Raw genomic sequence first — 25,485 nt, forward strand, 5'->3', positions numbered from 1 at the left:
GGACAATGTTGGAGAAAACCTGACAATTTGTTTTTGTTGCTTTAATTACGATTCATCCACAGTGAAGATGTGGCTTAGTGTTTTAAGAGCGCTGTTTTTAAAAAGGCACATTTGCATGTCCTGGGTATCTGAAGGCACAATGGTGTAAAGCATTTGCACTTCTTCTTTCTGGTTTAAGAAATAGCACAATCAAATATCAGGATGTGCATTTAGCCTTTCAGTAAATAACCTGTTCTGTTCCCCAAAATTCAACATACTTTACCTTTATATTCTGAATAATCTCTTTGTGGTCTTTGAATGTTCAGTAGGTTTGTGTAAGCTGGTAACAACTACTACTTTGCAAAAGACTCGGATGTTGTACAGACCCTGTAGTAAAGTAACACTTTCTTGGCTAGTTTAACCAAAGTTCACATAATTGTCAGGCATGTCCGTTGTGATTGTTCTTGGTCAGATGCTGACCTCGAACTAGATTAATACTTGATCTAAAGCTGGGGTGTCCAAAGTACGGCCCTCAGGGCTATTTGCGGCCCAAAGCTCCTTTTTTTTACAGAGGCTTGCGGCATGTTCTTTAAAATATTAAATTAAACATAGCCCTACTGGCCCCTACTTAAGGCCTGAAGGTGAAAAATTTAAAAAGCATTTGCAAGAAAAAAAGTATTTATATTAGCTAAGATAGTCTGTTTTTTTCTTTAAAAAATATCAATATTATGAAGATGTACAAGGGACCACACTGAAAAGAAAAAATTATACCACTATATTTTTGAGGAATAAATGTTTCAAAGAAAGTAAGTTTTATTTTGAGGGACATGTTATAATATAATAATAATAATAATAATAACGTTTAGGGCGCGTCCGACCGGTAGCAGACCACGGGGAAGACCCAGGACATGGTGGAGAGACTATGTCTCCCAGGTGGCCTAAGAAGGCCTCGGGATCCGCCGGAAGAGCTGGACGAAGTAGCTTGTGAGAAAGAAGTCTGGTCTTCTCTGCCCCCGTGACCCGACTTATAAGATGATGGATAGATGGAAAAATATAATATTAATACTTTAAATAAGTGTATACAATAAACTGTAATTTACCTTCATGGTAGTTTATGCAGAACATAACTTGGTAAATTATGAAGTTTTTTTGTAAAGATGTAACTAACCTCTAAAAAAATATAAATGTATTCTATGTATGGTATTTATTTTAAAAATGTATAACTTTTTTCCTCAAATATGTTTATTTTCCTCAAAAAATACAGTACTTTTGTCTCAAAAAAATTAATGTTTTTTTCCCCCAAAGCTTTATAATAGCTGTTTTTTCCAAAATACACAACTTTTTGGTTGAAAATATAAAAATCGTTATCTTCAAAAATGAATATGTTGTACTAATATTATTGTGTTTTTTCTTTTCAATACGGGCATTACTCATCGGGATAATTTGGTCCCTTGCATCCTTAAATTTTTCTTTATGTGACCCTCGGTGAAAACAATTTGGACACCCCAGAGCTAAGGAGTCACAAACATCTTGTCTTGTACATATTTGATGGTTACTTGACTCCTAGACACCCTTCCATCTTTTTTGATAACATTTTCGATGACAGCAATACTGATTTGAGAGTAGGCACAAAAACACAAAAAAACAAAAAACAAATAAGGTTACATCAGCCAGACTTTCTGTCATGACACATGACAATGTGGGCCGACTTAATGGCTTTTTGTTCAGTCCCTTTTTCTTTCACAGAAAATGTAGTTCCCACTGAGCCAAAAGCCAGTAGACGTGTGGATTGAGTCATGGATGGATCTGTTGAAAGTGAAGAATCCAAGTTGGTATGCTTAGGAAGTTCAGCTCCACAAAATGTTTTCAAACTGTCTGTAGCTTTATCGTTGTTTGATCATCTGTCTTATTTCAGTTTTTAATGATAACACTGAAAAGCAATAATAATGAGTCAATTCAGTTCCAGTCTATAGCCAAGACTAGAACTTTACCCTTCTTGTCATTTATAGCTCAAATTTCCTCCAGTTCATTTCCAAATCCAGCAAGAGATTTACAACTTCTTTCAATTTTTTACAAAAAACAGTTTTAGAACAAACCACAGTTAATAGCTTTCTCCATGCTTCTAGGACGATTCTTGTCAATTGCACTTTGTTGGGTTTTGTCACCATCAAACCCATTAAAAAACCACAACCTGTCTGTCCCGCAGTGGTTCACATCATTTCCAATACATTGCAATTGTAATTGCTTCTCATCATTCTCTGTCAATCCGGTCAGTAGTGGAGACAAAGAATAAGTGCCATAGTGACATTTGAAGGAAATGTTTGAATTCTAAACCACTACACAGACCTGAACAGAATTTTGACGGACATCAAGACTGTCTGTGTATTATTTCAACTTAGAAATATGACGCTTTTAGGGATGATCGATTGTTATTTGATGGCGAGTGTCCTTGCATCAAATGCACCTCATAGTCTAAGCTACTATTTGGTTGCAAGGAAGGCAGTGGTTGTGGCGTGTGACAGCACTCGATCTCCGCTTGTTTCCGCGGTAGTGTCCCATTTCCCCCATTTTCAGGACACACCTTGATGCCTTCCACTTCCATCAGGTCGTCAGGATCAGCAGGACCCAGTTCAAGCTCCATCCCCGCCTTGCTCTCTCTCTTTTTCCTCAGAAAGATGATCATACCGGCCACCAAAGCCAACACCAGCACCAGCGCCAGAGCAGCAACAACTGGTATGAGAGTATATGTGAGTAAGCTCTGTGTCTCCACTCTGGGTTCTAAGGATGTCAGTGGAACCCCAACAGTGCGAGCTTCTGTACAAGACCCAGTTTCTACAGAGCTGTTAGCCCTGGAGCTCATTCTCTCGCCGAGAGGACTGGCGCAGACTGAGTAGGTACAGTTGGGTATCAGTCCACGCAAGGTGTACTCGGGGTAGGATGCCGGAAGACTCAAAATGATGGGACGGCGGTCCGGGCCTGAGAGATTACGGTAGGTCAGCGTGATGCCCCGGATGTTTGGTCGTGTCTTGATGAACCGATGAAGATCAAGAAGGATAGATGTGGAGGTCACCTGGCGTGAGCTGATGGCATCGAGTTCTGCAAGAATTGTGGGGGCCGTCTTGGACACTTCTGTTGCTGAAGGTTTTGGTGGCTCTGGAACATTGTCAATGTTTTCGCAATAGAGTCCAGATGTTCCGAAAGGACACAGGCAGCCCAATTGTCCCATTGGGTCAAAGTTACATGTACCCCCGTTAAGACAGATGTTTGCTGGACAGATGTGTTGCTCATATCGCCCACTTGTGGAGCTTGGGGAGGCAGGAGATTCTGATGGAAGCAAGTCTATCTTTGAGTCCACGGTTTGTCCATTTAATTGTGGAGGAGGGGTTATGGTATTTGTATGGGTTGTTTCTGTGGTTGTGGTAGGAACCTGAGGACGAGGTGTACTCCCGATAGGGGACTTCATCATAAAAGTTGTAGTTGGTGGACATCCAAAATCTTTGTGCTTGAGTGCTGAAAGCATCTTACCAGCGTTAGTTGGAGGAAAGTGGCACCTGGTCTCCTCAGGCCTCAACAGATCAACAGTTCTCTCCTTCAGCCACACTGGAAACCAAGCTAGTGGACACAAACAGTTAAATGGATTCTCAGCTGCTGCAATATATGTCAGCCTGGAGAAGGACTGGAAAAAATCTTGGGGAAATTCCTGGAGATTAATGCCACTGAGATCCAATTCTTGGAGCCCAATGAGTTTCTGAAAGTCCTCTGTTCTGAGCTCACCCAATGGATTGACAGCCAGGTTGAGCTTGATTAAACCCTTGAGGGAGTCCTGCTTTAGAGCATTAGGAACCTCCGTTATCTGGTTCATGGAGATGTCGAGCTCATGGAGATTCCCAAGGGAGGCTATAAGGTCATCATCCAGAGAGGTGAGCCCAAGAGAAGCTATTTTAAGGGCTTCTAAGTGAGGAGTCTGGAGGTCTGAGACACCTAAACTTGGGATATTATTGTTACTGAGGTCCAGAAGCAGAAGTCGGGGTAACTGAAGGGATGGCAAGGAGGTGAGTTTGTTTCCATGTAGCTTGAGTTCCAATAGCATTTCTAAACCTTGGAAAGCTTCTGGGTGGATGGTCTGGATGAGATTCTGATGGAGATACAGTCTCTCCAGCTGGAACAACCCAGAAAAGCTGTCTTTGGAAATGTGAGTAATGGCATTAGATGACAAATCTAAGTTTTTAAGCTTTGACAGCATCTTAAATACACCACCCGGAACCTCTCCCAGCTCATTCTGGCTCAGATCGATCATATCCAGCTCCCCCAGACCTATGAAGTCATTTTGTGTCAAAGTTTTGATCCCATTTTGGAAAATGTAGAGATTCACTGTGCTCGCTGGGACACGGGGAACAGTGTTGGATCGTCGATTTAGACAAAATATTGAGCTTTGGTCTTGGCAAGCACAATCTACGGGGCACTCAAAGGCTAAAACCAGACTGTAGGAGATGAAGAGGAGCAGGAGAAGAGGCAACATGGTATTTCCAGACTTGGAACTCTGAAAGACAAAGCATAGAAAGGTAATTTGTAAGTGTTAGAGGTGATTTATGTAGTTGGATCGGCATAAAAACTGGAAACAAAGGATGAATAGCAGGTTTGTAAAAATGTTATCCTCTACTTTTACAAGTTTGAATATTAATACCCCATTAGTTCTTCCTTATCCCTTTTCTGTTAGTTGAATTTTATGACCGTGTTTCTCTTTAAACATTATGAATTGACAGCACCACTGCGTTCCAAAGCCAAGAATATGCCACCAAGACTTACAAAGCCAGTTCATACTTTTTCCCCAATAAAACGTGACACGGTATTCAGTCGTCAAGTCCTCTTCGCGTGGTTCTATAACCTTAGCTGTGTGTCAACGTGACGGAAAGCAGGTTGACGCGCACACACACCCAAGATCAGCAGCCAACATAGTTTGCATGTTTAGCTCCGGCAGATGCACAATGTCCAACACAGCTGGATTCAGTTATCCACAATGCACTGCGTCCATCGCTCACTGTGAGACATGCCTGCATGAACCTTTGTCCTCTAGGAGAAGGTAAAAATAGGGAAAATAAGTGGGGGAAGGACACAGAAGAACTAGGAAGAAAATGGTGTTTGGTGAATTTCACCAAGAATAATACAGAACTTTTCTAAAGACAAGCAATTCTTATCTGGACCAACACCAAATTGTACACAATTTTGGATATCCACCTCTGCTACAGTATATGTGGATGTATTGTCATTCAATATCCTCTTCCTTGGCCCATATTTTAGTTTCACAATAAAAAGAGTAATGAACATATCTAAATGGACCCAGTAAACACATCCTTTTGTTTCCTGAGCATGAACATTTAACTGCTAAGCCCCGCTCTAACGCAACTGCTAACCAAAACAGCAGCACATATCGAGACACATAAGCAGGCTCTCAAATAAATTGTGGAACTGCGGATTATTACCAATTGCGATTTGGATGTTGTTAACAATATAAAGTATATACATCATATCAAACATGCTTGGGTTCTGGCAGGCATTTTCTATGAACAAAATATGCTTGTTCCTAAACAAATCAACCATGTTGCACTCAAAACAATTAAGTGGGTCTGCCAAGCTTCCTGCGTCTCAAGGTGTGCTTGACTTCAATTTTACAACTAGCAGTTTAATATTAATTTTGTTAGGGTGTAAAGATACAATTATGTAATCTACAGTTTACTTTACTCAAATTGAAACAGAGTCTTCCATTGTATGTTTTTTTCGTCGTCAAATGACGATCAAAAGAACTCCTGTGGCTAAGTACTGGCAGGTGTTTGGCTCGCTATGCCTTGTTTATTTATTCTGCATGCCGGCAGGGAGCATTGCAAAGATTTAAGAACTCTGGTAAAAGGTAAACTGGAGATACGAGTGATAAAATAACCACGATTGTAAGTAAAACGGGGTAGTGGCAGATTTCTTTAGCACTCTGTGGTAACAGTCTGTGAAGACATGTATTTGCTGTATTGTGAATAAGAAATCTGACTCTTCAGTGTTGTTTAGAAAGCAGTTGTCTGGTGCACAGAGGTGGAACGAGAAGTCAGGAATGTAGGTACTAAAGAGCAAGGAGGGGAGCATAAATTTTATTAGAACATAGGCTCTGAGGGGAGATTACTTCATCTTAATAGAGGAGGATACAACAGTGCAAACTTCCACTCCCACCCACACAAATGTCCCAAATGTAGAATATCCTGTAACTTCATGCTCGAAAGGCTTAAATGTGAAATCAGTTTAAAGACCCAAATGGCTGTAAAATTAAATTGTTTAAGCGGAATGTGAATACGCGCAATTTGTTTATGTAAGCCGAACATTGGACTAGGACAGGAGTAAATAAACAATTAAATAGTCCATTTATAGAGTGCGACCGGGGGTTGTTTAATCACAATTAAGAAAGTGTGTGTTATGCTTAGGGATGGGCACCAAAACCTGGTTCCATAATGGCACTTGTGTAATAACCAGACCAAAAAAATACATAGCTATCGGTGCCACATTTTGGTGCTGGTTTTCGTACGCTCTTTTTATACTTGATTATCGACCTGAACACGGCAACAGCTGCCCTCACAACACCGCCAGCACTCCAGCAATAGGCTAGCCATTACAGTACAGTACAGTAACACTATTATTATTATGTCTCAATGACCGTTACGGCGAACGATGTTGCATTAACAAACCCCCGGAATTATGAGCATCAAACATTACAACTCAAGCATGTTGTTTTGTGTGCGTTCTCTATGTTCTGTATGGCTGCATCAGTTATGGCAGGTTGTTGTGGATTGTATTTCTTATTTTGGAATGTATTAATTATCATTTAATTTTTTGTTTTGTTTTGTTTTGTTTTTTTAAATGTGAATGTTATCCACAAGCACCATTTTTAAAGTACCAATTTGGTACTAGTATCCATAAAAATCGGAACAATACCCATCTTTAATTATGGTTATGATTTATTTGTTTCAGGCATGTTCAATAAATTATAACATCACATGGTTTTATTGACACAATTCAACATATCTGAAAAAGAATTAGAAACAGCAAAGTTTAAATTGAATCCCACTCTTTCTCCATGTCTTTTACTGCTCTACTACTGATACATTTATGAATTTAGAAATATTTATTGTCACCATGTGTTAATTTCTTTTTAAATGAAAGGTTGCAATTCCTAATGAAAAGGCGAAAAAAAAATACAAATGTATAAAATAAAATAGACTCTGAAGAAACAAGAAACAATAGCAGCAATTTGGTCAGGATTGTTCATGTTGGGCTGGGCTCTGAGACTTTTCTGAAATATTCGTGCCCTCAGTTCCATTTAGAGTGGTTCAGACAGGATGTAACGCAATGGGCTGTTATTGTGAACGCTATAAGTGTGATGTTTGGTCTCAGAAATGAAAGAAAGGAATTGTATTTATTTGAGAAATGACAACTAGAAAGTCACTCAACCCTCAACTTAGGTGCCATTTTTTTGGACTGCACAAAGGCTTTAAAAAAATGAATAACCCTGGGAGAAAATGTCACATAGCCACATTTTTCTGCACTTATCTGCGATTGAGCATGTTTATCATCTGTCGTCACTTTAAGACACAACATTGCAACTGTCAGGACCTTTTTGATTATTTGGTGATGTTCTGTTTATTTTTTGGTGGTTGTCATTAACAAGTAGCAGTAACTAAGCGGAGTGCAAATGGTCCCCGGGCTGGACTTTTGACACCACTGACATAGATTATATACACAACCAGGTTGTTTGCTCGTGCATTTTGCTTGTATATTAGAAAGTCCTTTAAAAATGTATGTAAGAAAATAATCAATAGTATTCTCCGGTTTCTTTTGCCCTTTTTTTTTTATCAGATAATAGTACTTCTTGACAATGGACTATTTAGTACATGAAGTTTGAAATCTGTAGACTAAACTCCAGAAAAGTAGATTTGCTTAAGACCTACAGCCATATCCACAATTGAGGAATGGATGTTATTGCTATAGTATAGACTTTCTTCAGACCTGAACAGAATGCACCGTATAAGCTAGGGCTTATACAAGATTACAAGATTCTTAGTTCGACACCTGGATGGCATTGTTTTCAGTCTACAGATTTTGGGAAGTGTTTAGAAACCAAACACCGAAGGGCCAAGGTGTACCTGTGCAGATTTGACACAAAGCTCCACTAAAACTTTTTCCCCTCGAGGCTTCTCATCTTACCCTCTTCTTAATGGGCTACTTATGTACATCTGGAAACTACAAATGACCCCAAAGACAAAACCCAGCAGAGGCAGCAGAAGCAGTAAAGATTCCCCCCGAGGTTTACACTCTGCTTGTTTTCCAGACAACAAACCTTCATCTACTTCCTTCAACCACCAATGCTGATGTCATTTGATTTAGGGACTACATAGCAACACATAGAAGTTGTTTTCACAAGACTGTTTTTCTGAAAACTGCAAAAAAGTTTGTTGTTTTGGTCACTATGGTATCAGAAACATAAAAATAATGCAGATGTAGCAGCTGTGCTGATTCTTCTAAAGTTAATTAAATATACTCATGAAAACAATAGTCTTTCATGGAAAGGAACAAAACAAAGATCTAATTTGCAACTTTTTTCAACAAACTCTCTGGTAAACAAATAAACACAGTCAAGATCAGATAGTTTAGCGAGGTCCTTGGGTCCGGCGCAGCGCCGAGAAGACATCTAACTTGACTTGCCCGAGCAAATTGATCAAAGCTACACCTTCCGGCAAGTCCTACCGGTGCCGATGGAGGATATCGGAAGGCCATGAGCCACAAATGTAGAAACATCCTCCCGACACTATAGGTCTAAGATTGTGTGCAGATATATTTTTACAATATAAGAGAATAGAGATGTGTTTTTATACACCGCTCTGAGGATAGGCTGAAGTGAAGAGTTATCTCTTACTATTTGACTGCAATAGGGCTGCAGCTACTGAGTATTTTAGTAATCGAGTAATCTATCGATTAGTTCGGTGGTTCACAAACTTTTTTTTATCAAGTCCCACCTCAGATAATACTCTCCAAGTACCACCATAACGACCAACATTAAATACAGTAAGGTAGTAGGCCTAATTATCATTAAAAACAAGGCAGAGGTTATATTTAACAAGTATATTTAATATTTTTGGCCAATGGAACATTATACACAGTTTGAACAGTAACACTTTGTTTGAAAATAGCAACATAAAACACTGTACTTTAATCAAGAGATTCTTGGATTACCACTGGATGGAGCTAGTACATACGCCACAGTTTGAGAATCACTTGCTTGTTTGATTAATCGAGTAATCGGATAAAACATACGTTATTGGAATTTTAGGGAAAATAGTTTAAATGCCATAACCTTCATTCTTTTTTCTAATAAACACACGTCATTAACATTAAATTTGCACTTTTAATATGTGTGCATAAATAAAAATACAATTAAAAAAACAACTTTCTGCTGAGATAATGGCACCCACACACCACTACTACCATATGTGCTCTATTGCAGCGGCCGAGCAAAAACTATGTCTGTGTATTTCAAGTTTCAGGCAGTTCATGTGGTCCGAATTTATCAAGTTTTTTTAGTTACACTCAAACGATTAATCGAAGCAACAGAAAATAATGATTAGCTATTTTCTAATCAAATTAATCGATTATTCGATGTAGGCCGAGTCTGCACTAGGGATGTAACGATAAACGGTAGTAATGATAACCTGGGTAAAACTTCTGTTGATTAGTATTAGCATTTTAAATCAGAATGATCGAAAAACCATGAATGCTAACTGCACTTTGATAAACTCACCGACTGACCGGCGTCAGCTTCCTAGCTTAAATGCTACAATGAAAACAAGAGACATTAATGTATTTCCTCATTTAAAACAACATAACCCAATGGAAACTTATATAAACACATTGTTGTCTGAGTAATTGAGATATTCAATTGTGTACATTGAACCTAAACTGTGCTCTCTTAGATCTGAGTGAACGGAAATTTTGAGTGAAAAGTCCATCCATCCATCCATTTTCTACCGCTTGTCCCTAATTTTGCAAAAAAAAAAAACAAGCTGTCTTCCTAAATCTAGATATTTGAACTCAAGCTCTTTTTTTCTCCACACTTTAACACGCACAAACACATACAATCATTACCCCAGTGTTAGGTCAGAAATGTGTTGGCAGATTTACTGCAGACTACAACCTCTATAGTGCTGTGTGTGTGTTTACTTGCCCCATATCTGCTTACTTAAACCTCTGACAAACGTCTTCATAGAGTAAACACACACTTCTTGTCTGTGTAGAAGGGCAATCAATTAGTTGTAGTGTCTGCCTGTGTCCAATCTTAGTGACGTTGGCAAAGAAGGAAACAATGGCTGCATTCTAACAACTGAGAAGTCCTTTAACTCTTTGCTGGCCAGCTCATATCAGCACCAGGCGGGTGATTTACGAGAGCAGACGTGATCCCTGCTATTACTTTCGCAGCAAAGGAAGCAGGCGGCCTCCTCCGCTCCGTGTGAAGACAAATGTGGAAGTCATTGCACTTTTATTTGGATGACGAGCACATTGCGCATGTCACTTTGATATGCAAAGCACCAGAGGCGAGCTTTTCTCGTGGACTTATTTTGAGTTTCTCAAGCATAAAAAAATATGGATATTTAATCACAAAATCTAGCGTTGTAGTGGTAGTCAGTGTTCAGCCTTTTTCATGTAGCCTTGTTTTTACCAAGCACAACGGGTATAGCTTCTTAGGTCCCGTTTACACTAAATAACACCTAACCTTATCCGTGTCCACACACAACAATGCCCCCGTTTAAGACCCATGCGCCCCTCCGTCCGCCGGCGCAACGCGACCTAGTGCGCATGCGCAGAAAATGCGCACGTCATAGTCACCTCCAGTGTTGCTTTGTGTGCAAGTTCTTAAATTTAACTTATATGAACAATATCCAGTGTTGTGGTATTTCAATTAACTGGAATCCAGTGAATCACACCTGAGCCATCATAAATTAATCAAATCTTTATTAGACACGTAAACAATGTGATAAAGAACATTTAATATTAATCAATCTAGGGATCTAGATATCTGGTCAGAACACTCCTCACTCTTTTGCCTTTATCTTCATTGTCCATTCGTTTTTGGTGACTTTATATACTCTGGACCGAGATGTTGAGTACGCGACATACATGGTGGACAATAACTGATACAGTCTGCTTTGCCAGTCCAAATTAATTCGCTGTTTTCCTCGACGGCCAGGTATTACAAAGCACACGCTACCTTTTTTATCACATCCACGGGAGCTCGCATTCTCGTTGTGTCTCTTTCGACAAATGGACAAAGTTTTTCGCTAAGTAGCATCACAGCTGACCCGGCCGGACATTGGAATGTTCTCTTGCCGTCTGTGAAGTGTTGTATCCCAAATAGCTGCAATCGCTTTCTCTTAAGGTATTCATGTGTGATTTCCACAAGTGTCTGAACAGACGGAAAGAGAAACACGGGCATGTCTGGATGACTCGCCTCCATATTTCCAGTGGTTAGCTCCGAGTTACGAAACCGCTTTCTTATGAAGCTGGCTGTGGCGTGTTCTTTCTGACATCACTTCCTGTGTGGGCGAGGTCTTTCTGGCGTCACTTCCTCTCCGAACTCACTTTGTAAACGATCAATGAGTCCATACAAAGCTAAGTGCCGAAGATTCAAGAATTACACGGCTGACTTACCCGTGTAAAAATGTGTCCGAGGAGGGGGACCTTAAACGATGGTTTAGTGTGGCTGAAACGGGCTTAGGCTAAATAATTTTTTGTTTAAGGGGTTAAATAACTTAGTGTAGACGTGGCCTTAATGAACATTCCAAGAAGCATTCACCAAGCTTCCTCATAGAAAGTCAACTTGAATTTACTTCAGAGTAGAGCCGCAACGATTAGTCGACATTGTCAACAAATGTCTTTTTTAAAGGTGCCATACGATGATTTTTTTTCTACATTTAAAACACTTTGTTGTGGTCTACATAACTTCTAATTATTTGGTGAAAACCTTGAATAACTATGTTTTACAGACTGCCTTCAGGCTGCTTTCTGGCCGTCTCTTAGGGATGCGCCTTTTTCACGTGCCTCCACTTCAACTGTGTCTTCTCAAAGCCAGCTATGTTGTCGTTTTTATTGCTTCCATATCGAGCCTACTGACGGATTAAGTTCGAACTAGTGTTGTAACGATACCAATATTTTGATACCGGTACCGGTACTAAAATGATTTCGATATTTTTCTAAATAAAGTGGACCACAAAAAAATTGCATTAAACATATGTTTATTATTGTAATTTAGTCCTTAAATAAAATAGTGAACATACTAGACAACTTGTCTTTTAGTAGTAAGTAAGCAAACAAAGGCTCCTAATTAGTCTGCTGACGTATGCAGTAACATATTGTGTCATTTTCCATTCTATTATATTTTCAAAATTATTAAGGACAAGTGGTAGAAAATGAATTATTAATCTACTCATTCATTTACTGTTAATGTCTGCTTACTTTCTCTTTTAACATGTGCTATCTACACTTCTGTTAAAATGTAATAATCACATATTCTTCTGTTGCTTGATACTTTACATTAGTTTTGGATGATACCACAAATTTGGGTATCAATCCGATACCAAGTAGTTACAGGATCATACATTGGCCATATTCAAAGTCCTCATGTGTCCAGGGACCTATTTCCTAAGTTTATAAATATAATATACATTTTAAAAAAACGAAAGAAGATGTTGTGATGCCAAAAAATATTGACGTAATCATAGTAGTATCGACTATGCTGTGGTGTAAAGCAGTCTCCACTGCTCTAGAGTCCAGTGGCGACGCCTTCTCTGGACTGATGAATCACGCTTTTCCATCTGGCAATCTGATGGACGAGTCTGGGTTTGGAGGTTGCCAGGGGAACGCTACATTTCGGACTGCATTGTGCCGAGTGTGAAATTTGGTGGAGGAGGAATTATGGTGTGGGGTTGGTTTTTTAGGAGTTGGGCTTGGCCCCTTAGTTCCAGTGAAAGGAACTTTGAATGCTCCAGGATACCAAAACATTTTGGACAATTCCATGGGATGGCACTTCAAGTTCATATGTGAGTAAAGGCAGGTGGCCAAATACTTTTGACAATATAGTGTATGTAGAACATAAAGTTTGTCCAAAAATTATAGTAATTTATCCCATTAAATTTTGGGGACAATCCACTCAATCAAAAAGTTGTACAACATTGTAAAAAAAGGAACATTTTATTATTATAAATTGAAATGATCTTTAAAGCATATCGCATATCTCAGCTTTTATTTTTATTGCTATTTTTCTATAAATAAGCAGGCTTGCAAGCTGTAAGATGACACTCAAACAAATCTGGATTTGATCCACTTGTAGCATTTGTTAGCAATTTAAACATGGAAAGTCCCATCTGACATGTTCAGACACTATCTCAGCAGATCAGGTCTTATTACGTTTCATTGCCTTTCACCGACAAGAAATTCTTCAATCAGATCCTTTTCACTATTGCAATTACAGCTAGTGTAATTATTCACTTATTATCAATCAGCATTACCAGAAATTACCTAAATTCATTTTAACTAACTTCGGGGCCTGTTTTTTTGTGCACGTGTTGTACCGTGGTGGATGGAAAATCTCTCGTTACAAGTTAGTGAGTTGAATGAGGTCAAAGTTCGTGTTTACACTCCCGCGTCTTGTATTTGTTTGTATTTGTGAGGTTACTGGCCCGTGTTTAAAAATAGCTGACTGTTTGACGTGACAGGCTGCTGACGTACATTGGTAGTATTTATTTTTTCAATGTAATAACGCACAACCACATCCGTAGCAGGAGGAGGCGGCAAGGCGGCGGCTCGTCAACCTAACACACGGCTCTATGACACGGCCTGAGGCCTGTTGGGATTCTTGGAATGGAGAGGGAAAAACTGTGAGGGATGGCGCGTTAACACACACGCACACACCGCTGGCCAGATTTTACACTGATAGCATTATTAATGCCTGACTTTTGACATAGTTAAACTCTATTAAAAAATGGAGAAGACGTAAAGCACCTCAATTTATGATCAGAATCAGCTTTACTTGCCAGGTATGTTTAACACAGAATAAATCTGACTTGGTAGACTGTGCTCTTTTTGTTCAAAGTAAACAATAAATATGAATAATTAAGCAAAAATATAAACAAGTACTTCAATTAGTAATATTTGCAAGGCTACAAAAATAATAGTGCATTGGTGAATAGAGCTGTGAAATTCCCGAGTTATTTCACAGCGTTCATCAGATTGATAACCCGGGTAGAGAAGCTGTTTTTATGACGGTTTGTTTTGGCGTACGGTGTCATTGTTTAGTAACGCCGACCGGAGGGAAGGAATTTAGACGGTTTGTGACCAGGGTGTGAGGGGTCTGCAGTGATGCTACCTTTACGTTTCCTAACACTGCACCAGCAAAAGTCCTGGATGCGGGGAAGGTCCGCACCGCTGATTTTTTTCTGCAGTCCTAATTGTCCGTTGAAGTCTGTGTGTGTCCAGCTTGGTTGCAGATCCAAAGCAGACAGAGATGGAGGTGCACAGGACAGACTGAATGATGGAGGAGTAAAACATGATCAGCAACTTCTGGGACAGGTTGAAATTCTTGAGCTGACACAGGAAGTACATCCTTTGTTGTGCTTTTTTTCTGATTGTGTCTATGTGGAAGGTGCCCCTCAGGCCCTGTGAGACTGTGGATCCCAGGAACCTGAAAGAGTCCAAAGTAGACACCGTGCTGATCTGAATGGTGAGGGGGTTAGGGGGTAAGGGCTTCGTCTGAAGTCCACTGTCATCTCCCCAGTGTTAAACTGGTAGAGCTCCAGATGGTTCTGACTGCACCAGAGAGCAAGCTGTTCCACCTCCCGTCTGTTGGCAGACTTGTCGCTGTCCTGCATGACAGCCATGACGATGGTGTTGGTTGAGAACTTTAAAAGTTTCACAGAAGGGTCCACTGAGGTGCAGTCATTGGTGTAGAGGGAGAAAAACAGTGGGAAGAGAACACACTCCTGGGGTTGCCAGTGCTGATTGCCCAGGCGCTGGATGTGATGCTCCTCAGCCTTACCAGCTCCCTCCTTTCAGTCAGGAAGTTGGTGATCCACTGACAGGTGGAGGCCGGCACTCAGAGCTGGGTGAGTTTGCGGTGCAGGATAGTGTTAAATGCCGAGCTGAAGTCCACAAACAGGATCGTAGCGTAGGTCCCTAAGAAGTCAAGGTGATGCAAGATGTGGTTGAGTCCCATGTTGACTGGATCCTCCAGCGACCTGTTTGCCCGGCAAACTGCAGGGGGTCCTTTAAGTGGCGCATCACCAGTCTCTCAAAGGACTTCATGACTACAGACGTCAGAGTGACGAGTCTGTTGTCATTGAATGGCTTCATCATTAAGTAAGAAATAGAAGTCCTATATCAGTGCTATTCAACTGGCAGCCCGGGGACCAAATCCGGCCTAGGAATGACCTTGCAACCGGCTCGCGAGTTCAGTTTAAAACTTTAGAGACAAACAGCCATCCATCCATTTTCTACCGCTTGTCCCTTTCAGGGTCGTGGGGGGTGCTGGAGCCTATCTCAGCTGCATTCGGGTGGTAGGCGGGGTACACCCTGGACAAGTCGCCACCTCATCGCAGGGCTAGAGACAAAACATTTGTTCAGCATATTCCTAAAACACAAGAGTGCTCCTGTTGTTGTCATTTTAAAAAACTTGTGAGAGACTCATGGTTTTGCAGAGGGTCGTTTAAAACAGCAGAGCGCTCCTGTAACGCTGACAAAATAAATAGACCAAAATGAAATGTCTATTGTAGAGGACACTGGTTCTCCGTAATATACAAAATTAAACGATAGTGAAGAGAGGAGTGCGGCCCTTCGGTCTTTAGCTTTCTAAAAATGTTGCCCCTAAAACATCCATCCATCCAACCATTTTCTACCGCTTGTCCCTAACAATTGATTATAATATCTTTGTCCTACAGTATGAAAGGATATGCTATTGCTGCAATATTAGGCAACATGACACCGACAGATGAGGTCACATGCTGCGGAGGACAACTAATTTAGTCCAGAAACGTCCACCCTCCCACCATAAAAAATAATAAGATATCCCCAGTTGTGTTGCTCAATCATGTGGTTCCCACACAGTTTCAACTCATGATTGAGGTTGGTACTAGCTTTCATTTACTAAAAATGCCCACTGTAAAAATGCTGCCAGCCACACAAATAGATAAAAAACCACATTTTGCGTCAATTGCACACTTTACACAGCACTTTAATGTGTGTTGCCAGACTAAGGTGAATTATGTTATGACTAAGTTGTTCCATCATGGAATAGGAGCACACGGGCTTCAACTGGGGTTGTCCAAAGTACGACCCCGGACGCGTGTTTTAACAATAACATTAATACAATATTAATGATTCCACAAGTGCGGATTAATCCATCATCATTTAGTTTAAAATTTGGTTTAAAATTGCACTTCCATCTTAAAGTACTACATTAATTACTTGTTGTTTTTATAATTAACAGCACAAAAGGAGTAACAGGTGCACATTAACGTGGAAAAATGTTTGTTTATAAAAAAAAAAATTGTTAACATGAATATGCTGTTAATGGTGTATAATACACTGTTTGCAACCTTAAAGGCACTAACTTTCCAAAGTGTTGTAAGCATTATACGCCGCCCTCTTCAGGCTTTGAGCACGTAAACTAGGCCCCACGTAACACTCGCATTACCGTATTTTCCAGACTATAGGCCGCATCGGTATATAAGCTGCACACACTAAATTTGTAGGAAAAAAAAAAAAATAGTTTATATAACGGTAAAGTGAGAAATTATATATTTACATAGAAATATTTTGTAAATGTTTATTTACATACCTTAATTGTTTCAAAATGTGCCTGTAACACGGCAGTAAAACGGCTGATCAAACAAATAAGAAGTCGTTGATGGCTTTATTCATTCTTAAGGAGATTAATAAAATGTTCTCCTTATTTTAATAAGGTTCAAGATGTTTATCAGTATTCTTCATCCTTGCACTTTGTAAACACTTTGAGATTGAACAGTTCATTTTTTTGCATAATTCATTCCATAATTTAGTCGTTAGCAAAGAAAGATCCATAGATTAGCCGCACATTTGTATAAGCCGCAGGGTTCAAAGCTTATGAAAAAAGTAGTGGCTAATGATAGCGGTTTGGCAAAGTTCTGCTACAAACGTTAGCTATTACTGCTTGCGGTTATTGGTATCTTTCACATTTTAATCGATACCGTGCCAATTCCCGGTACCTGGGAATAGATACCAGTACTCAACAGTACCAATTTTGGGTACTTTTGTGTCTAAATGTTAGTTATTTAAAACACAAACAAAACATTTAGAATTTGAAATTTAAAGGGGAACAGCAATTTCTTGGGAATCATTCACAAACCCTGTATGAGACAAGAACACACGTCTTTCTCTATTTTGTGTATTAAAAATTTTTAAAAAAAGGCTTGTAGACAGCTAACAATGTCGTTTTAAAGTTCTCTAAAAAACATCCAAAAAACGGCCAACAATACTTACCTTATATGCATATACTGCATATTAACCAAGTACTAGCAACATTGTAATTATTGTTAAAGCTAACGTTGAGGAATTATTTTTAGTAACACAAATCATTGATCACCGAGAGCTAACTAGCTAATGCATCTATTAACATACTGAGCTGCTGCATCACCTCAGAGTTAGTAAAACTTCATTCTGTATTATAAATCATGCCTCTCACCTTTATAGCAAGTTATGTCTACAAACCAAAAACGTTGGTCATCTTTTAAATTTAAATTACACTATGCTTACAATATGCTTGTTTACTCCCATCTATTTTTTTTGTATTTGGAGATTATGATGAATTCATCCTCTAAACGGGGAACACAAGCCCTGTGCTGCAAGATATAATCATCCCATCAGTCTGCCTCCTAGTGAGTTAGGACATTGTACAGTAAGTGATTGTTCTATTGTGTTCGTACTTTGAATTTCCTTTTTAGCACTTAGCATCAGTGCTACTTGATGAATTGTTGTAAATGAATTTTGATTATTTTTTCACAATAACATGGTCTGCTTATCACCACGCTTCTAAAACGTGTCACTCATCCTCAGGCTCAAAAAGATAAAGTTCTGAAACATAATTTGTCCCAAAGTAGTCGCTGTTAGCGCTCATGAAGTCGGCCATAATTAGTAGTTGTTGTTGTTAATGGAACTAGCGAGCGTTATGATGTGTTGTTATAAATCAATGTGCCTTTGTAATGCTTAAAATGAGCAAAATACGTAAATATTACATGTTATTATGAATGTGCTTGTTACATGTGCTTGTTACTATATTACATATATACTGACAGTTTATATAAAATAAAAAATTTTTAACCTTTTAAAATGCATGAAAAAGTCTCACATAGGGATTGTGAATGATATGCACAATTCCAATTAAAAGTGCAGTTCCCCTTTAACACCGACCTGTGTTCCCGTATCTTTTTTCATTACACTTCTGTGTCAAATTGTGATTAATTCAAATAATACCACAACAATTCTGTGATGAATCTGATTGAAAATTGTAATCATTTGACATCACTAATTATGAGTTTATTACACTATTTAGACATAGCTGCTAAAGATTGTCACATCAATCTTTTTTTTCCCCTAACAAGAACCATCTGGTCAACTCGGAGACGTTCTCCATCGTAACCATGACGGCTCTCCTCTGCACGGCTGCTTGTCTTGGACCGTCTGTGTTTATGGAGCGTCTTGGTCTAGACTGAGAGGAGAGCCTATGGCTACATCCAAATTTACAGATGGACACTTAGACACACATGAATAGATGCAACTCAATCACACGAGTAATGCACTCACTGGCCACTTGATTAGGTACGAAACCCAAGCGCCGGATCAAATTGACGGAGGAAAAGAAGTTGGCTTTTCATTCTCTCGCACAAATTAACACCAACACATTTGGTTTCAGAGCTTCTTACGTACCAAATAGATGCTTAGGTCAAAGGTCAAGTTCACAGACACGTCAGACACTGACATCTGTCATTTTTATCCAGTTATCTCCAAATGTTGTGTGCCTATATACAAAACCCAAAACCAGTGAAGATGGCATGTTGTGTAAATCGTAAATAAAAACAGAATACAATCATTTGCAAATCCTTTTCAACCTATATTTAATTGAGCACACTGCAAAGACAAGATACTTAACTTTCCAACTGGTAAATTTTGTTATTTTTTACAAATATTAGCTAATTTCGAATTTGATGCCTGCAACATGTTTCAAAAAAGCTGGCACAAGTGGCAAACAAGACTGAGAAAGTTGAGGAATGCTCATCAAACACTTATTTGGAACATCCCACAGGTGAACAGGCTGATTGGGGACAGGTGGGTGCCATGATTGGGTATAAAAGCAGCTTCCATGAAATGCTCAATCATTCACAAACAAGGATGGGGCGAGGGTCACCACTTTGTGAACAAATGCGTGAGCAAATTGTCGAACAGTTTAAGAACAATATTTCTTAACGAGCTATTGCAAGGAACTTAGGGATTTCACCATCTACGGTCCGTAATATAATCAAAAAGTTTAGAGAATCTGGAGAAATCATTGCATGTAAGCAGCAGGGCTGAAAACCAACATTAAATGCTTGTGACCTTTGATCCGGTACTACATCAAAAAGCGACATCAGTGTGTGAAGGATATCACCACATGGGCTCAGGAACACTTCAGAAAACCACCGTCTGTAACTACAGTTCGTCGCTACATCTGTAAGTTTAAGTTAAAACTCTACTATGCAAAGTGAAAGCCGTTTATCAACAACACCCAGAAACGTTGCCGGCTTCGCTGGGCCTGAGCTCATCTAAGATGGACTGATGCAAACTGTAAAAGTGTTCTGTGGTCTGAAGAGTCCAGATTTCAAATTGATTTTGGAAACTGTGGACGTCGTGTCCTCTGGACCAAAGAGGAAAAGATCCATCCGGACTGTTATAGGCGCAAAGTTCAAAAGCCAGCATCTGGGATGGTATGGGGGTGTATTAGTGCCCAAGGCATGGGTAACTTACACATCTGTGAAGGCACCATTAATGCTGAAAGGTACATACAGGTTTTGGAGCAACACATGTTGCCATTCAAGCAACGTCTTTTTCATGGTTATTGTCTTGCTTATTTCAGCAAGACAGTGCCAAGCCACATTCTGCACGTGTTACAACAGCGTGGCTTCGTAGTAAAAGAGTACTAGACTACTAGGTACTACACTGGCCTGCCTATAGTCCAGACCTCTCTCCCATTGAAAATGTGTGGCGCATTATGAAGCCTAAAATACCACAACGGAGATCCCGGACTTTTGAACAACTTAAGCTGTACATCAAGCAAGAATGGGAAAGAATTCCACCTGAACAGCTTCAAAAATTGGTCTTCTCAGTTCCCAAACCTTTACTGAGTGTTGTTAAAAGGAAAGGCCATGTAACACAGTGGTAAAAATGCCCCTGTGACAACTTTCTGTTGCTGCCATTAAATGATTAGTTAATGATTATTTGCAAAAAAAAAGTTTCTCAGTTCGAACATTAAATATCTTGTCTTTGCAGTCTATTCAATTGAATATAAGTTGAAAAGGATTTGCAAATCGTTGTATTCTGTTTCCATTTACAATTTACACAACGTGCCAACTTTGCTGGTTTTGGGTTTTGTAGATACCTGCTCAGACGCTGATTTGTTTGTGCTGATTGATCTTGACTTAAATGTAAATATTGCCTAAGGTCAAAGTTCACCAGTAACCAAGTCAAACATTTTTTTTACAAGAAACCACTTCAAGTCATATACCAAATTAAAGGTCATGGCGAGGGCTTTCTGGATCTGTTCTCATATGATTATGTAATAACCACAAAACATGCTTTTTGGATCAAAACAGACTTGATATACACTATATAGGTTCTTTGACCTCATTCGAGTTTCCACTTCAACCAATTTAAAGGCCTACTGAAACCCACTACTACCGACCACGCAGTCTGATAGTTTATATATCAATGATGAAATCTTAACATTGCAACACATGCCAATACAGCCGGGTTAGATTAGTAAAGTGCAATTTTAAATTTCCCGCGAAAAATCCTGCTGAAAACGTCTCGGTATGATGACGCCTGCGCGTGACGTCACGGATTGTAGCGGACATTTTGGTACACCATTGTGGCCAGCTATTAAGTCGTCTGTTTTCATCGCAAAATTCCACAGTATTCTGGACATCTGTGTTGGTGAATCTTTTGCAATTTGTTCAATGAACAATGGAGACAGCAAAGAAGAAAGCTGGAGGTGGGAAGCGGTGTATTAGCGGCCGGCTGCAGCAACACAAACACGTAGCCGGTGTTTCATTGTTTACATTCCCGAAAGATGACAGTCAAGCTTTACCATTGGCCTGTGGAGAGCTGGGACAACAGAGACTCTTACCAGGAGGACTTTGAGTTGGATACGCGGTACCGTGAGTACGTACGCAGCTGCGGCTTCCAAACATTTGATCGCTTGCCCGTACGTGCGTGCCGCTATGTGCATGTCACGTACGTAACTTTGGGGACTTTGGGGAAATATATGTGCTGTATGAACTTTGCGGAGGTGAACGGTACTTTGGGCTGTGGGATTGAGTGTGTTGTGCGGGTGTTTGAGTTGTATTGGCGGGTTATATGGACGAGAGGGGGGAGGTGTTTGTTATGCGGGATTAATTTGTGGCGTATTAAATATAAGCCTGGTTGTGTTGTGGCTTATAGAGTATATATATGTCTTGTGTTTATTTACTGTTTTAGTCATTCCCAGCTGAATATCAGGTCCCACCCGCCTCTCACAGCATCTTCCCTATCTGAATCGCTTCCACTGCCCTCTAGTCCTTCACTCTCACTTTCCTCATCCACGAATCTTTCATTCTCGCTCAAATTAATGGGGAAATTGACGCTTTCTCGGTCCGAATTGCTCTCGCTGCTGGTGGCCACGATTGTAAACAATGTGCAGATGTGAGGAGCTCCACAACCTGTGACGTCACGCTACTTCCGGTACAGGCAAGGCTTTTTTATCAGCGACCAAAAGTTGCGAATTTTATCGGCGATGTTCTCTACTAAATCCTTTCAGCAAAAATATGGCAATATCGCGAAATGATCAAGTATGACACATAGAATGGATCTGCTATCCCCGTTTAAATAAGAAAATCGCATTTCAGTAGGCCTTTAAGCCTTTACATTTTAATTAAAAAAAAAAGACTTCCACTCTACGGTTGGAATTTTGGTATTGTTCCCATGATTTATATTTTGTGTCCCACTCAACTAGATATTTGTTTATTAAATGCCAAATTGATTAATTTCATTTGAACGTTACCATTTGTTTTAAAAACATAATAAGCGTGCAATACGTAAATGTGTTTATTGTCATCTATTCAGGCTTCTCCTCATGCAATGGCTGATGTGCCCCTGTAAACCATGACTTTCCACCTCCTAATCTCTTGACAGCCTCGACCAGCGTGAACGCGTGTAAATGGTATAGATTTCAGATTATGCAACATAATACAAGTTGAAGGCACACACACATACATGTAGAGTACATACACACAGTGGCCTGAGGGCTGCAGGGCCTCACGAAAAAAGGCAGAGGTCGCCGCTCTTACCAGGTGATGAGAGAAGGTCTTTGTACGACAGCAGTGTGGGTTACTTGGACACGTGTGCAACAGTCTAAACTGGTGTGCAGTTACAATGCTGTCACTGATAACTGAGTTAACGTCGCCACAGGTAAGAAAGGTACTTTGGAGGTGATACGTAAATAAATATGTAGCAAGGCATGACCTGTAGATCAGGGGTCACCAACCTTTTTGAAACCAAGGGCTACTTCTTGGGTACTGATTAATGCGAAGGGCTACCAGTTAGATACACACTTAAATAAATTGCCAGAAGTAGCCAATTTGCTCAATTTACCTTTAACTCTGTTATTATTAATAATTAATGATATTTATCTTTGTGGAAACACTGATCATCTTAATGATTTCTCACAATAAATATATATAGAAACAGATAAATATCAATATGCAACACTTTATTTATATATTTTCTCTAAGTGCACATCTTTCAAATTGAACATTTTCAAATGATCACTTCTAAGACAGTCTTGTGAAATCACAATATCCCATTTTAACTAGCTAGCCACTAACATTTTTTAACAAATCATGAATTACTTTGCACCATGTTTGTACAAATAATAACTCATGTAAAATACAAAAGTAAACTCTCAAATTATTAAATCATGTCACACTTTGAACTGGACACCAAATCCGTTATCTGTTTCTTTGTCAGTTAGTGGGAAGCCTGGCATTGCATGCTGTTAACTAGAGTGTTGTACTCTGGTGTGTAACTTGACACTGCAACTCTGAGTGAGTCTTGCAGATGTGCATCAGTGAGGCGTGTTCTGTGTTTGTTCTTGATGAAGTTCATGTCAGAAAAGGCTGATTCACAAAGATAAGATTTTTCCTCATTGTTTGCGGAACCTTCTTGATCTTTTGGACATATTTTCACAGCAATCTGGCCTTAAGCTTAATTATGATGAATGTAAAATGTTAAGGATCGGAAATCTAAAGGGAACGTCCTTTCGAATGGAATGCAAAGTGCCTGTTTTGTGGACAGATGGACCAGTTAACATACTTGGTGTTGTTGTCCCAGAAAATCTGGAAGATCTAGGCTCAGTAAATTATGATAATCGACTAAGAAAGCTGGACAAAATTATGCAATTATGGAAAGGGAAATCCCTAACCTTGTATGGTAAAATGTCTATTGCCAACTCGTTAATTATTCCTCAATTTATTTATTAGTTTTTGTCATTACCAGCTCCATCACAAAACTTTTTTAAGATTTATGAGCGGAGGGTCTTCGATTTTGTCTGGAACAGCAAACCAGAAAAGATTAAAAGAAAGGTTTTGTACAAAGAGTATGAATATGGGGGCCTGAAACTTCTCAACCTTGAAGCTATGTGTCTGTCTTTAAAAGCATCAATTGTTCCAAAGATGTATTTAAACATTGAGTGGTACACAAATGTCCTGTTGGACAAAAAACATGTACTGTATCAAAAGAAATTGTATCCTTTTTTACAAGTGATCCCCTCCCAGAGAGTCTGCTGGGAAACATGGCGGGGTTCATAAAGGAAACAATCCACTCATAGTGGTGTTTTCAATTTTATGTGCCAGAAAAAGAGACAATATTTTGCAGCAGTTAATATGGATGAACTCTAATATTGTAATAGATGGAAAGCCTTTCTTTTGGAAAAATATGTTTGAAAGAGGAATCATTTTTGTCAATGATATTATCAATGAGAATGGTAAAATTATGAAGTATGATGAATTTAGAGCTATGTATGGTGATGCTTGCTGAAGCTTTTCATTTTATCAACTAACTGGAGTAATTGGGAAAAGATGGAAACAAATAATTAATTATGGAACTACTAAATTATTAGTTTGTAAACCTCTAATAAGAAATTCTAGTTGGCAAAAAGGAACTAAAATAAACAGAAAAATATATAATTTTTATTTAATAAAGAAATCTTTGAAGGCTGCCTCATACAACACAAATGGAAAATGGGAGGACTTTTTTGACTGCCCGTTGCCATGGGATGCCATATTCAAACTAATCTATAAAACCACTATCGATGTGCAAAATCGTTATTTTCAAATTAAAATTATTTATAACTTCTTACCCACAGGGAAAATGTTAAAATTATGGAATATGACACAGTCAGATGATTGCCGATTTTGTTGTCAGGAGCCTGAATCCACCCTGCATTTGTTTTGGTATTGTCATATTGTGTCTTTGTTTTGGGTGGAAGTTGAAAAAATGTGTTTAAGGATTGGTGTGTTTATGAAGCTTAATGTGGTTTCTGTTATTTTTAGGAGAGTTCATTGACAATCATGATTTAGTCAATTTAATTATAGTACTCGGTAAAATGTTTATTTTTAAGGCCAAAAACAGATATTCACTTAGTATTACTTTCTTTAAAACATTTATTCAGTATTTTCTAATTTTAGAAAGTTACATGGTTGAAAACGATAATGATGCCAAAAAACATTAAAAAAAAGATAAGAAGTCCTCAAAGGCTTATTTTGAAAGTATAATTATGTTTATAGATTATATGATATCTGTTGTTGTGTTCCCTAATTTGAGTGACCTAGACATAATCTGGACTGTACATAAATGCTTATTTTGAAAATGTAATTTTGTTTATAAATTATATGCAATCTGTTGTGTTCCCTAATTTTTTTCTGTGTACATGAATGAAGGTGTGTGTTGCTGAGTCCGACTTGGACATTATCTGGACTGGGCCTGGTTTAAAAAACCCTTTAAACAAATCTAATTTCATTGACAACCTGGTCTGTTGAAGATAAGGCCCTTTTTTAAAAAATAAAATAAAATAAGATAAATAAATAAAAAAGAAAGTAAAAACAATATACA

The 25,485-nt window shown here is 39.0% G+C and overlaps 1 protein-coding gene across 1 annotated transcript in view; it reads right to left on the reverse strand.

Annotated features, from left to right (window-relative positions):
• The window catches only part of LOC133633986 (vasorin-like), a 36,548-nt gene that overhangs the window by 216 nt on the left and 10,847 nt on the right, over positions 1-25,485 (reverse strand). The window contains exon 2 of the mRNA XM_062026855.1: positions 1-4,519. This exon is cut by the window's left edge and continues 216 nt beyond it. Within this exon, the coding sequence (XP_061882839.1) occupies positions 2,375-4,519 (2,145 nt within the window). The 3' untranslated portion in view covers positions 1-2,374. The remainder of the gene's footprint in view (positions 4,520-25,485) is intronic.

Source organism: Entelurus aequoreus, linkage group LG18 (genome assembly GCF_033978785.1).
Source record: "Entelurus aequoreus isolate RoL-2023_Sb linkage group LG18, RoL_Eaeq_v1.1, whole genome shotgun sequence".
Taxonomy (NCBI): Eukaryota; Metazoa; Chordata; class Actinopteri; order Syngnathiformes; family Syngnathidae; genus Entelurus; species Entelurus aequoreus.